The sequence below is a fragment of the Pituophis catenifer genome, unplaced genomic scaffold (assembly GCF_029215685.1).
Source record: "Pituophis catenifer annectens isolate HBS135680 unplaced genomic scaffold, rPitCat1.0.hap2 SCAF_1, whole genome shotgun sequence".
NCBI lineage: Eukaryota > Metazoa > Chordata > Lepidosauria > Squamata > Colubridae > Pituophis > Pituophis catenifer.
In genome coordinates, this window is record NW_027256881.1 from 3,413,527 (window position 1) to 3,428,910 (window position 15,384).

Genomic DNA, 15,384 nt, shown 5'->3' on the forward strand with positions numbered 1-15,384 from the left:
AAAGGATGGAAGGCTGAGTCAACCTTGAGCCTTGGAGAGATTCGAACCAGCAGTAAATTGCAGGCAGCTGTGTTAATAACAGGGTGCTTAGACCACTGTATCTTTGATACCCTGCCAAAGGCCTTACTTGGCAAAGCCCCACCAAGTTCAGAAACAAACAAGAGATGCCAACTGGAAACAGAATTAGCAATGTTGCTTTCCTGCAAAAAGGCCCAAGTGCCTTTGTTTTTCTTTTAAGCCTTATGGGAGGGGCCAATCATCTCCTGGCCTTACTCCTGAGTCATCCCTTTTGCTTTAGCTGCTCTTGTCTTCTGGCAGCTCTGTGCATGCGTGCACTAGGAACAGGATCCTCCTGTTCCTCTGCCTCTCTGCTGTCTGACTCTGGAGGCTCCGGAGTCCACGCATCACTCCCAGATGGCCCTGGCCCCATCTCTGCCTCTGACGCAGAGCCCTCGTCCGGGCCTTCCCCAGACTCCAGGACTGGCCCATGGTCCTCCCCAGCCTCCTCACTCTCTGACTCCGCTGCTAGCTCCGCAGGCTGCTGGCGGACCACAACACAGGCTGACCCCCAACCAATTTAAGCAAATTATATAGCGCGTCTTCAAACTTGGCAACGTTAAGACTGGTGGACTTCAACTCCCAGAATTCCTCAACCAGCATATGCTGGCTGAGGAATTCTGGGGGTTGAAGTCCACCAGTCTTAACGTTGCCAAGTTTGAAGATCCCTGCTATAGCACACGTACTTTATGTCAGGATTTATGCCAGTCTTACCCACATGCAGGCTTCCAGCCTGACTTTGGACATGATGGTCCATAACGAAATAGATCCTTCTACTCCTTTGTCGGGGCAGATAATCTGGTCCGGGTAGGGTGGCTCGGGAAAATTCACCGAGTTACATTCGTAAGCTGCGAGTGTCACCGACGCTATATGTGGGCCCTGCAGAGAGGAAGAAGAGGGCAAGGAAGGTAAGAATTCAACGATTGGTGGCAATCCATTTCATTTGCAGTAAACAAACAACAAAGGAGAATATTTGTAGCTCAGGGGTCTTTGGTGCTCTCTGAACTTGTTTTCTTGCAGATGTTTCATGACCTAACATTATCAGTAGCCATTAACAGCATCTATAGACTAGCCGTATATGGCACATGGTGGCGCAGTGGCAATAGCACTTAGACTTATGTACCTCTTTACAGTACTTTACAGCCCTCTCTAAACAGTTTACAGAGTCAGCCTATCGCCCCCAACTATCTGGGTCCTCATTTTACCCACCTCGGAAGGATGGAAGGCTGAGTCGACCTTGAGCCTGGTGGGATTTGAACTGCCAAATTGCGGGCAGCCAGCAATCAGCAGAAGTAGCCTGCAGTACTGCACTCTAACCACTGTGCCACCATGGCTCATTAGAATGCAGTACGGCTGGCTAATTCTGCCGACTGCCAGCAGTTTGATTCTCACCAACTTCAAGGTTGACTCAGCCTTCCATCCTTCCGAAGTTGGTAAAATGAGGAGCCAGATTGTTGGGGGCAAGACCCTGATTCTATAAAAATGGCTTAGAGAGGGCTGTAAAGCACTGTGAAGCGGTATATATACCGTATTTTTCGGAGTATAAGACGCACCGGAGTATAAGATGCACCTTAAGTTTTTGGGGAGGAAAATAAGAAAAAAGCTGATTGATGAGTGGATTAAATACCCCCAATCAGCTGTTCCCAGAGGTGAATTTTAGCAACGGGTTCCTTGGTTGTGAGCTCTGTGCCTTGCTTTTTTTTTTCTGCCTCTGAAACTTCTGAAACTCTGTTTCAGAAAAAAACTTTTTTTCCTGCCTCAGAAAGCCTCCAAAACAGCTTCAGAAAAAAAGCCTCTGAAGCTGTTTGAGGGCTTCTTTTCTGAAGCTTCGTTTCTGATGACTTTTTCAGCCTCTGAAACCTCTGTTTGAGAAGCTGGGCGGGGCTACATTCGGAATATAAGCAGTGGTGGGATTTGCACCACTTCTAGAGAACTGGTTGTTAACCTTCTGAGCAGTTTGGTGAACTGGTTGTTGGAAGAAATCATTAGGGCAGAGAACCGGTTGTTAAATTATTTGAATCCCACCACTGAATATAAGACACACCCAGATTTTCACCCTCTTTTTTTGGGGAAAAAGGTGCGTCTTATACTCCGAAAAATACGGTAAGCCTAAGAACTATTGCTATGCAATAGCACTTAGAGACAATCAACTAGCCAAAAAGAGAATAAAAAGACCCAAAAAGATCTCTCCACCAGCAATCAGCACCCAGATCAGCATAGATTACTCCAAGGTTATTTATTTTATTTATTTTATTTTATCAGACTTATATGCCGCCCTTTGTCCACAAGGACTCAGGACGGCTCACAGCAATAAGCAACAGCAAGTCCAGATTAAAATTCAAACAATAAAAGAAACTAAAATTCCCATTAAAACCCCATTCAGTCCAGGCCAGCCTGGCGAAACAACCATGTTTTAAGGTCACGGCGGAAAGAGCGAAGGTCGGGGGCCACCCGGAGCTCCAAGGGGAGCTGATTCCAGAGGGTAGGTGCGCCTACAGAGAAGGCTCACTCTCTAGGGGCCATCAGCCGACATTGCTTGGCCGACGGGACCCCAAGTAGGCCCTCTCTGTGTGAGCGCACCGGGCGATGGGGAGCTGTTGTTGGCCGCAGGTGATCCGCCAAATACCCTGGGCCTAAGCCATGTAGGGCTTTATAGGTAATCACCAACACCTTGAACCTCACCCGGAGGGCAACCGATAGCCAATGCAGGTCACGCAGGAGGGGTGTGACATGGGCAGGGTGGATAAAAATCAATGATTTTTTTTAAAAAAATCAAAAAAATCAGTTTTTTTTTATTTAAATCGGATTTTTTTTTTATTTTTATCAAATTTATTTTAATAAAAAAACTTTTGGGGTAAAAATCTATCGTAAGATAGTTTTCTATTTAAGATAGATAAATAATTTAGTTTCTTCAGCATGAAATGGAGCTTAGTTCTGTAGCAGGAGGCTGTATATTCTGCAACACTGGGACTATCGGTGAGTCAACAGTGGGTCAAAGGAGTAGCAGAGATGACAGTTGCTCTTTAAAAATTAGGATTTAAATCAAGTTGATTTAAATCAAGCCTTTTTACTAGTGATTTAAATCATGATTTAAATTGTGATTTAAATCAACTCGATTTAAATCAAATCCACCCTGGACATGGGAGCATCGGGACACTCCCATCACTAACATCAGACCAACAATTAAGTAAACAACACCCCAATCAGGAAACTGTCAAAGAAGCCAATAGCAAACAGCCCAGCCAAAGAATCTCTTAAGACCACCCTGATCAAAACTGACAGGGCAAGACACTACTAGAATATAAACTGAGAGCAAACCACGTTCCCTTCTAGCACTGATGATGTTACCTAGTTGGGTCACGAAACGTCTGCAAGAAAACAAGCAAGCTCAGAGAGCACCAGGGACCCCTAATAAACAAACACAAGAGTCCCTGTTATAACCCCGTGCCCTAACCTAGAGTGCCCTCAGCGTTGGGACTCCAATTCCGATAAATACTCCAAAACAATTCGCTGGAATCCGGCCACGGCACAAAAGGGATTTCGGCTCCTTTCATTAATTACAAGGAGAGAATTGTGCTAAGATCTCTGGAGAGCTGTTTTTTTTTTTTTTCTGGAGGTTTTTTTTTTTTTCCTCCTCCCCACCTTTGCCCCCCCATGACTCAGAGTTTGTACTGGCAGCACTTTGGGCCGTGGGGGCGCCCTGGGCAGTTGCCAAAGCTACCTTCCCTTCCTAAAGAACGGCTGGGGGAAGATAAAGGGGGAGGAAGTACAAAATGCAATAAAAGCCAAGCCAAGGAGAAAGCGTGACTGGGTGACTCACTCTTCTATCCCTACCTTACATGAGAATCTCATTTCTGCTTGGCCAGTTTAACCCTGGGATGATGTCTCCCAAATGTCTGTCCAACAGTCACTCATGAGGTCATCATGGTAAGCCTGGGACAAATTATTTGTTCCCTATCGCTGAACTTTCCAGATTTTGACTTACAGCAAGGGTCAAGGGTGAGAGAGAGAGAGAGGGAGGGAAGGAGGGAGGGAGGTCCTTCTAATGACCTGCTTCCTGATTTTCCGGCAAGAAAGTTTGTAAAAATTATTTATTTATTTATTTATTTATTTATTTATTTATTTATTTATTTATTTATTTATTTGTTCGTTCGATTTATATGCCGCCCTTCTCCGGAGACTCAGGGCGGCTTACAATGCGTTAAACAATAGCCTTCATACTTTTTTGTATATACCTGCTTAGTAGGGCTTTCGCCCCCCCCCCAAGCGGTGTTCTTTTTTATACAAAGTCAGCTTATTGCCCCCACAATCCGGGTCCTCATTTTACCTACCTCGGAAGGATGGAAGGCTGAGTCAACCTTGAGCCTGGTGAGATTTGAACTCGCAGTAATTGCAGGCAGCTGGCAGCTAATTGCTACTTTAACAGCCCTTAGTCCACTGCGCCACCAAGGCTCAAAATGGAGGCAAAACTCACTTAACAACTAACTGTGTTGCTTAACGCAGTTAGAAATGTTGGGCTCAATTGTGGTCGTAAGTCGAGGACTATCTGAATTTTCTCCAATAATACAAAATAATCAGCGGAACGACTTGCCTCCAGAAATTGTGGGTGCTCCAACACTGAGATTTTTAAAGAAGAGATTGGACAGTCAGTTAGAAAAACAGAGCCATAGAGGGACTATGGAGGTCTTCTAGTCCAACCCCTGCTCAGGCAGGAAACCCTATAGCATTCCCCATACAAATGGTTATCCAACCTCTTCTTAAAAACTTCCAGTGTTGGAGCATTCTCAACTTCTGGAGGCAAGTCGTTCCACTGATTAATTGTTCTCACTGTCAGGAAATTTCTCCTTAGTTCTAAGTTGCTTCTCTCCTTGATGAGTTTCCATCCATTGCTCCTTGTCCTGCCCTCAGGTGCTTTGGAGAATAGCTTGACTCCCTCTTCTTTGGGGCAGCCCCTGAGATATTGGAACGCTGCTATCCTGTTACCCCCAGTCCTTCTCTTCATTAAACTAGACATACCTAATTCCAGCAACCGTTCTTCATATGTTTTAGCCTCATTTGTCTGAATGCACAGGGATTTCCTGCTTGAGCAGGAGGTTGGACTAGAACAGGGGTCCCCAACCTTTCGGATCCCAGGGACCACCAAATTCGTAATTTTAAATCCCGCAGACCACTAATTTGATCGGCCTAATGACCGGCTGGAGGGGGGGGGGAAATAGCTAGGTTTGTTTGTTTGTTTGTTTGTCTGTTGGTCATGTGACTGAGTGGGCATGGCCAAATCAATGTCACTCATGTTGAGGGGCACCTCACCGGCCTCTACTCACCCCTCCCCTCCCAGCCACTCCTCGCCTGCCCCCCCCCCCCGGGCTCTTTAGGGCCCCAACAGGAAGCAGTTATTGGAGCTAAGCAGCCACCACGAGAAAGAGTTGGCAAAACAGCTGGCTCAGTTCAAATTGGATTTGGCCGAGAAGGAGGCTCAGCAGAAGCACCTCACTGAGGACTAGGAGCACAGGCTTTCCAAGCAGAGGGAAGACCTGCGGGAGTGCAAGGCCAGGTACCGGCGCCTGGAGGCTCAGTGGGTTGAGATGGTCAGCCAGTTCCAGGCCATGAGGTAGTCGCACTGGAACAAGGCCCTCCAGCGGCGCTTCCCCCCAGCCTTCGCCCAAAGCCCCTGCACCAGGAGGCTGAAGTAGACCCCGAGTCGGAATTTCCCCTTGAACCTGCACAAAAAGACCCCGAAGGGGGAGACTCTCTGCAGCAACACATTCATTGCACGTATCTGTCCCAGGGGCCGTAGTTTGAGGACCCCTGATTTAGTGCAATATAAAAAATGCAAATAATTTTTTTGCGGACCACCAGTTGGTGACCGCTGGACTAGTAGGCCTTCAAAGTCCCTTCCACCTACTTAGTGACATAGATTTGGATGAAGACCTTTTGATGGGAACCTACATCACTCTGTCACTCCCCTCAAGTCTCCACAAGAGGTTCTTTTAATATCTTATTGTCTGAGATTTCCACTTTCCTAACCCAGGTAAACAGTGGACTGAACCCAAATTCTTTCTACAATCCGCTGGCTGATAGAAATCTGGCCAGATTTGATCTTCACACAGGATGGGGAAAATCTAATAGGAATCCTGACACAAAGTCCTAATAATGTGAGGTCCTTGGGGCAGTTCTACCTTGAGCTAGGAATGTTCTCGCAGTAGTAATTAGTAATGAGTTCTATTACTGATAGAAGAGAATATTTGTAGCTCAGGGATGAACTGTGTGGGGTCCTTGGTGCTGTCTGAGCTTGGTTGTTTCCCTGCAGACATTTTATGGCCCAATTAGGGAACATCATTGGTGCTCTGGCAAACCTCACTCCCTTCTAACATTGATGATGCTACCTAGTTGGGACATGAAATGTCGGCAAGAAAAGCACCAAGCTCAGAGAGTATTAAGGACCTCTTTCCTCTTTTGCAAACCCCTCTCTCTTCAATGATCCCACAATCCTCCTCCTCCTTTTTCTTCTCCTCCTCCTCCTCCTGTACTCTGCAAACCCCATTCCCTTCTCAGACTGATGATGTTACCTATTTGGGTCGTGAAACGTCAGAAAGAAAACCAAACTCGGAAAGCATCAAGGACCCCACACATCCTCCCCCCTTCTTTCTTTCCTTCCTTCCTTCCTTTCCCTCTTCTCTCTCCTTCTTTCCTCTCTTCTCCTCCTCCTTTTCCTCTTCTTCTCCCGCTCCCCTCCTTCTCTTCCCCCTCCCCCTTTTCTCCTCTTCTTCTCCTCCCCCTCCCCTCTTCTTCTTCTCCCCTCCCCTTTTTCTCCTCCTTCTCCCCCTCCCCATCTTCTTCCCCTCCTCCTCTTCTTGTCCTCTTCTTCCTCTCCCGCTCCCCCTTTTCTTCTCCTCCCCTCCCCCTCCCCTTCTTCTTCCTTCTCCTCCTCTTCCCCTTCCTCTTCTCTGCAAATCCCACTCCCTTCTAGCACTGATGATGTTACCTAACTGGGTCATGAAATGTCTATAAGATGCACTGATGATGGAAACACCCCCCCACACACACACACTTCTATTATTGTACTTAGATTAACAGAATTATCATATAGCCTTTATCCCTGGATGGAAAACAGGAACGTGACCCGCACTGCTCTCAACTTAAACATGAAATTTGGAAAGCCCGATAGCAAATAATTTTGTCCCCTCAAGAGCAGACCCACTAGGCTAGGCAGTTCTGGTTTCCCAGGACACCACCATTTCAAAAATAGGTTGCCATATGGCTTGCGGGGGGGGGGGGGGAGAGAAGTGGCAGCTGCTGATCCACCAGTCGAAACCACAAGAAGTCTGGATAGGTGTGGAGTTCTGATTTTATTTCATTCTATATTTGCTTTGCTTTGCTTTGCTTCTTAGCGGTTCATACATATCTAGCCCAATAGATATATTTCACGGCTGAATACCCATTTCATCCCAGTACTTGCCAGTCCAAAAAATTTAAATCAAACCCCACCCCCACCTCGTTTCCTTTGTTCCCAACTTTCTGCCCTATGAAACAGGTCTGGTTATGTCTTTCTCTGCACTATATATGCATTTGTGTCTGTACATTTTTAAATTGTAGACTTCCCAGTGCTACTCTATTGGCTTATATTATCTATGAATGTATGTCTGTGTGAAAAGGGATGCGGTGGCTCAGTGGCTAAGATGCTGAGCTTGTCAATCGAAAGGTTGACATTTCAGCGGTTCGAATCCCTAGTGCCGCGTAACGGGGTGAGCTCCCGTGACTTGTCCCAGCTTCTGCCAACCTAGCAGTTCAAAAGCAGGTAAAAAATGCAAAGTAGAAAAATAGGGACCACCTTTGGTGGGAAGGGAACAGCGTTCCGTGCGCCTTTGGCGTTGAGTCATGCCGGCCACATGACCACAGGGACGTCTCCGGACAGCGCTGGCTCTTCGGCTTTGAAACGGAGATGAGCACCGCCCCCTAGAGTCGGGACTCGGGAACGACTGGCACATATGTGCAAGGGGAACCTTTACCTTTACCTTATGTGTGTGTGTGTATGTATATATATGTATGTATGTGTACGCACACACAATTTAGTTATCAATTTATTTATTGATCAAATTTGTTTGCTACCCATCTCATGGTCCGATTAATGTACAGGTAGCCCTCGATTTACAACAGTTCATTTCAAAGTCACACCAGCACTGAAAAAAAGTGACTTCTTCACACTTATGACTGTTGTAGGATCCCCATGGTCACGGGATGCAAAATTTTTTTGGTGACTGACTCATATTTAGGATGATTGCAGAGTCCTGGGGTCATGTGAAAACCTTTGGCAACCTTCTCACAAGCAGAATCAATGGGAAATCAGATTCGCTTAACGACGGCAGTGATCGGTGGACTGGAACTCCCTCAATTCCCCAGCCTGCATGGCTGGCTGAGGAATTCTGGGAGTTGAAGTCCACAAGTCTTAAAGTTGCCAAGGTTGGAGACCCCTGGTGTACGGTCTCCTGCTTGGGTGGGGGGTTGGACTAGATGACCTACAAGGTCCCTTCCAACTCTGTTAATCTGTAAATTATAGGAGAGCTGAAGAAGCTACCGAAAATAAGTCTGAAAAATAAATCTGTTATTTATCAGAATAACTGAACTGGAGAAGATCTTGGAGGTTTCTTCTAGTCCAATCCCCTATGGCACAGGTGCTAAAGGTGCCACGCAAAGCCCTCTCTCATGCCATCGCCAGCTGCTCTTCTGGTTTCCACCAGTGGTCTTCGTGAGTGCCGGAGCCCCGGAAACCCGAAGGAAACCTGCTAATCTTTGAGTTTCCGGGCATTCCAGTTTGGCCACTCGGTGCTGAAAAGGTTCACAATCACTGCCCTATACGATTCTGGACAAGTGGGTGTCCACTCTCTTCTTAAAGGGACCTTGGAGGTCTTCTAGTCCAACCCCCTGCTTAGACAGTAAATCCTACACCACTTCAGACAAATGGTTGTCCAATCTCTTCTTAAAAACCTCCAGTGTTGGAGCATCCACAACTTCTGGAGGCAAGTAGTTCCACTGATTAATTGTTCTAACTGTCAGGAAATTTCTCCTTAGTTCTAGGTTGCTTCTCTCCTTCTTTCCACCCATTGTTTCTTGTCCTACCCTCACATACTGTGGAGAATAGCTTGACTCCCTCTTCTTTTTGGCAGCCCCTGAGATATTGGAACCCTCCTATCATGTCTTGATTTTCAGTAGACTAGACATACCCAATTCCTGCAACTGTTCTTTGTATGTTTTAGGCTCCAGTCCCCTAATCATCTTTGTTGCTCTTCTCTGCACTCTTTCCAGAGTCTCAACATCTTTTTTTTATATGAATTTGCCTAGCAGAAGAATTACTCATGCTATGACAGACGTATCAAACTGGATTCCTTAGTTGAGTTACAGCACTTTAGCCTTCCCAACCTGGCAGATCTACAGGTTACAAATCTCTGAATTATCAACCACAGCCAAATTGGTGGCTGGAGAATTCTGGGAACTGAAGTCCACCCATCTGAAAGCACCCAATGTCTGGGTTCTAAGTCACATCCCCCAATGAAAAAAGACTCCGAGGCTCGAAGTTCCTCGAAGTTCCACTTTATGAGAGATGTCACATTGGCACATCTGGGAAAACCCGAATCTGAAAGCTTCCAGGTTTTCCCCACCCAAAGGAAAATCCAAATCCCTGCCCAGCACCCAGATGTTCACCACATGGTCCAATCAATGCACCGTCCCAACTGGAGATGCCTCCCAGCCACACCCCTCCAGGTCCAGGGCAGGATGTCCTTGACTCCCAGAGAAAGGAATGTTATTATGACTAGATATCTCTCCAGCTCCATACAATTCCACCTCCCAGTTTCCCATAGCACTAAGTGTGGCAGGCCTGAAGGTCTAATGCAAAAGATGGCTTCCAGCTGCTGTGGCCTAGAGGTGGAGCTCTTGCCTCACAATCAGGAGGTTGTGAGTTTGATCCTAGGTAGAGGCAGACGTAGGGTCTCCTGCTTGGGCAGGGGGTTGGACTAGATGACCTGCAAAGTCCCTTCCAGCTCTGTTAATCTGTTAAACCTGACACCCAGTTTAGGAGAGACTGGTTGCCTATTCAAAAGCCGTGATCCCTTGGCATTATATCATCTCTGTGAATGCAGTTCTATACACTCACATCAATAGCTATTACAGATTAACCCACCCCGAAGAAATTACAATCTAAATCCTCAAATGAGGAAGGAACCACAGTTATGGACCTAGCAAGGGCAGCTGTGTCCAATTTTAAAGTCAATTTCCTGGAGAAATTAGTAGAAAAAAAAAAAGTGAAACGGGAGAGATTTGATCTGGATTTTGAAAGAGAAAAGGTTTCACGGGGCTCAAGGAGATTCTGATCTAAAGTACAGCAAGGGTGACAGCTTTTAAGATGAATCCGTGCCTCGTTATAATTTAAATATTTATAGCTCGCCTCTTCTAGATGACTCACAATACTAAATAACACAATACTTTGAAGGACAAATATGGGCAGGAGAGCAGAGGCCCTTTCTCACAGCTAACTTCTCTGGGATGATGGTTCTGAAAATAGACAGCAAGCAAGCATCAAGCTTACTAGACAACCTGATCCTTTGTGGGTAAAAAGCCACCTCAAACGGTGCCCATCACCAGTTCTCAAACCAGCCAACTGCATTGTGTCAAGAATTTTTTTGTCAATTACCAAAATTTTGTTAATACCACTTTATAATGCACCTGAAGGTAGGAACAAGAAGCAATGGATGGAAACTAATCAAGGAGAGAAGCAACTTAGAACTAAGGAGAGATTTCCTGATAGTTAGAACAATTAACCAGTGGAACGACTTGCCACCAGAAGTTGCGAATGCTCCAACACTGGAAGTTTTTAGGAAGAGATTGGGCAGCCATTTGTCTGGAATGGTATAGGGTTTCCTGCCTGAGCAGGGGGTTGGACTAGAAGACCTCCAAGGTCCCTTCCAACTCTGTTATTCTATTCTATTCTATTCTAATTCTGAATCTCCTCTCCTTTAAAGTGAATGGATGACCACCATTTCTAACATTTTGAGAGAGAGAGGAGAGGAAAAAAAAGCAATCCACATTTCCCCGCCAAGTTCACTAATTTTAAATACAGGTAGTCCTCTACTTATGACCACAATTGAAACCAAAACATCTGTCGGCGAGATAGATCATTGTTAAGAGAATCACTGCAATTGTTAAAAGTTAGTAATGTGGTTGCTAGGTATTATCTGGCTTCCCATTCATTTAGTGACTGTCCAAAGAGACAAAATTGAAACACCGCATATATGAGGGCAACAACGGTCAGCGGCAATCGTTTTGACAGATTTCTGTTCTAACTGGCCTGCAAAACAGCATCATGGGAAATGTATTTCTTTCTTGGTTTTCTTGGTCTGCATGACTGTGGATGGTTTACAACGATTTAAAATAAAAAAAACAAACCTTTAAAAATGCTAGAATTACAACATTCGTTTAGTGACTGTCCGAAGTTACAATGGTGCTGAAAAAAGTGACTAACGACCATTTTCTCACACTTATGACTGTGACATCCCCACCGTTACGTGATCAAAATTCAGACATTTGGCAACTGGCATGTACTTTTGACGGTTGCATTGCCCTGGGGTCACTGATCATCCTTTGCCACCTTCTGAACAAACAAAGTCAATGGGGAAGCCAGATTCATTTAACAAATGGGGCAAGGAAGGTCGTAAAATGGGGCAAAACTCACTTAACAACTGTCTCACTTAGCAACAGGAATTTTGAGCTCAATTGTGCTTGTAAGTCAGGGACTACCTGTATCTGTGTTGCTTTTTTTTTTTTTTGCAAGAATATTGACGTGATTTGCTGGAGCTTTCTTCTGAGATTTTCGAATTTTCTAGTCTGCCCTATAATTATCGTACTTCAGACACATGGTGTGAAGACTTTGCTCTTCAGGCAAGTCCACGGAAGGGAGAAGAGGATGACCAACTACAAGGTGGATGGACCGGGTTTCAATGGTGATAACTAAACACTGGGCCCTATCTAACAAAATGAAATTCAAGTCTTACACTTAGGAAAGAAAAACCAAAAGTATACATATACGTAGACTGGGTGAAACCAGGCTTAACAGCAGTAACTGTGAGAGATCTTGGAATCTTAGTGGACAATCAGTTAAATATGAGCCAACAGTGTGTGGCGGCAGCCAGAAAAGCCAATGCAATCCTAAATTGCATTAACAGAGGGATACAATCAAGATCAAGGGAGGTGCTAATACCACTCTATAAAGCCTTAGTAAGACCACACCAAGAGTACTGCATCCAGTTTTGGTCACCACACTATTAAAAAGATGTTGAGACTCTGGAAAGAGTGCAGAGAAGAGCAATGAAGAGGATTAAGGGACCGGAGGCTAAAACATACGATGAACGGTGGCAGGAGCTGGGCATGGCTAGTCTAGTGAAGAGAAGGACCAGGGGAGACATGATAGCATCTTCCAATATTTGAGGGACTGCCACAGAGAGGAGGGGGTCCAGCACCTGGAGGCCAGAAGGAATAATGGATGGAAACTGAACAAGGAGAGATTCAACTTGGAAATAAGGAGGAATTTTCTGACCGTGAGAACAACCAACCCATGGAACAGAAGTTGCCTTCAGAAGTTGTGGGAGCTTCATCACTGGAAGCTTTCAAGAAGAGAATGGACTGCCCTCTGTCAGAAATGGTGTAGTTAGTGTCCGCTTGGTTGGGGGAAGGGGGGTTGGACTAGATAACCTACAAGATCGCTTCCAACTCTGTTAATCTGTATCTAACCTGAAGGGCCAGGTTGGGGGCAGATTGTCAAAATCTTTGTTTTTGCTAAGAATCAATGCTTATTCAATGGCATATAATCAATTGGGTCTATCCTGCTCCTTTGGAATCACCTGGTGGTCTCCCTTTTCAAACCCTAACCAAGTTCCACCTTACTTAACTTTTCAAGTTCTGGTAAGGTTGGTGTGGTGCTGCCACCTAGTGGAGGGTTTGAAATCTGATTTAGCCTTCCAGAGAACAATCTTCATCCCTATTCTCATTCCTCTATAGAAAATCGACATTCTATAATGGGTTTGGGGGGGGGGGGGAGGGATTTACTGTTCCGGAATCCACCAAAGCCACAATTCATGAGCAAAATAAAAAAAAAGTTACAGAAGCACACGCAGGTAGTCCTTGATTTATGACCACAATTGAGCCCGAAATGTCCATTGCTAAGGTCGCAATTGCATGACCCTGGGATGCAGCAACAGTTGTAAAACCGTGCCTGTTGCCAAGCCTCCGAATTCTGAACACACGACCATGGGGATGCAGGGACGATCGTGTGAGGATGGATTGTAAAGTCCTTTTTTCCCAGTGACATTGTAACTTCCAATGGTCTCTAACAGAATGGTTCTAAGTCAAGGATTACCTTTAGGTCGTTGTAATATAGAAGATAAGTCACTGTTTATGTACAGAAGCTATTCGGAGAACCTGTTGAAAATCATATTATCCCATATCCAAGAGAAGTACAGTGGTTTAATGCACCCTGTTATTAACACAGCTGCCTGCAATTTCTGCAGGTTCGAATCTTACCAGGCTCAAGGTTGACTCAGCCTTCCATCCTTTCTAAGGTAGGTAAAATGAGGACCCAGTTTGTGGGGGCAATAAGCTGACTTTGTATAAATATACAAAAGTATGAAGGCTATTGCTTAACACATTGTAAGCCGCCCTGAGTCTCCGGAGAAGGGCAGCATATAAATCAAATTAAAAAAAAAAAATATTCACATATATTTGGTTAAAAAATATTTTTAAAAACCAAATATACGGTACTGTATTTTTTGGACTATAAGACACACCTGACTATAAGACGCACCTAAATTTAGAAGAGGAAATTAACAAAAAAAGTTTTTGGCTTCTGCGTACCCCATTTTTGGGCCTTTTCCAGCCTTTTCTCGGCCGGTTTTCGAGGCATTATTCTGCCCGTTTTCAAGGCTCTTTTGGACTGCTTTCGAGGCTTTTTTCAGCCCGTTTCGAGGCTTTTTTAGTCTGTTTTCGAGGCATTTTTTAGTCCATTTTCTAGGCTTTTTTAGTCCGTTTTCTAGGCTTTTTTCAGCCTGTTTTTGAGGCTTTTTTCAGGCCGTTTTTCCCCAAAAATTGGTAAAAGAAAAGCCTCGAAAATTGGCAGAAAAAAGCCCCGAAAATGATCTGAAAAAAGCCCCGAAAATGGGGCGTGCAGAGACAAAAAAAAATGGCCGGCAGGTGGGCGGGGCTTTAGCAATATTCGGTTTATAAGACGCACAGACATTTTCACCCCCTTTTGGGAGACAAAAAGGTACGTGTTATAGTCCGAAAAATACAGTATATATATTTATGGTGAAAAAAGAAAGGAAGGTGAAATTTGGTGCATCCTGTAATGTAATCCTTATGACATCTATATGAAGCCGCTGGGCGAGATCATTCGTGGTTTTGGGGTGAGGTACCATCAATATACTGATGATACTCAGCTCTATATCTCCACCCTGGATCACTCTAGGGATACTCTTTCTGTGATGTCCCGCTGCCTGGAAGCGGTATGGGCCTGGATGGGAAGAAACAGACTCAGACTCAACCCATCCAAGACTGAGTGGCTGTGGATACCGGCAACCTAGTGATCTAGTGGCCCCGTCACTTGTGATGGGAGGGGAGGTCCTTACTCCCTCAGAAACGGGTTTGCAATCTGGGTGTCCTCCTGGACTCACGGCTATCTTTAGAAGATCATTTGACGGCCGTGACCAGGGGGGCCTTCGCTCAGGTACGACTTGTGCGCCAGTTGCGCCCTTTCCTAGATCGGGATGCCCTTGCCACGGTCACTCATGCCCTTGTTACGTCTCGGTTGGACTACTGTAACGCCCCCTACATGGGGCTGCCCTTGGGATGCACCCGGAGACTACAGTTAGTCCAGAATGCGGCCGCGCGGGTTGTTACGGGGGCTTCTCGGTACTCCCGTGTGACACCTCTCCTGCGCGAGCTGCACTGGCTACCGGTGGTCCTTCGGGTTCGTTTCAAGGTGCTGGTGCTCACCTATAAAGCCCTACATGGCTTAGGCCCAGGGTACCTGCTGGATCATCTCCTGCCATCCTCCCATCGTCCGGTGCGCTCACACAGAGCGGGCCTCCTCAGGGTGCCGTCAGCCAGACAATGTCGGCTGGCGGCCCCCAGGGGGATAGCGTTCTCTGTAGGAGCACCGACCCTCTGGAATGGGCTGCCCACCAGCCTCAGGACAGCCCCTGACCTCCTCTCCTTCCGCCGCGAATTGAAGACGTGGCTTTTTTATCAAATGGGCTGAATCTGTAGGGGTGATTTTAAATAATTTTA

General features: G+C 45.8%; 1 protein-coding gene across 3 annotated transcripts in view; it reads right to left on the reverse strand.

The window, feature by feature from the left end:
- The window catches only part of VMP1 (vacuole membrane protein 1), a 155,485-nt gene that overhangs the window by 82,198 nt on the left and 57,903 nt on the right, over positions 1-15,384 (reverse strand). For all 3 annotated transcript variants that reach the window (XM_070932001.1, XM_070932003.1, XM_070932002.1), the window contains exon 6: positions 772-936. In XM_070932001.1, the coding sequence (XP_070788102.1) occupies positions 772-936 (165 nt within the window). The remainder of the gene's footprint in view (positions 1-771; positions 937-15,384) is intronic.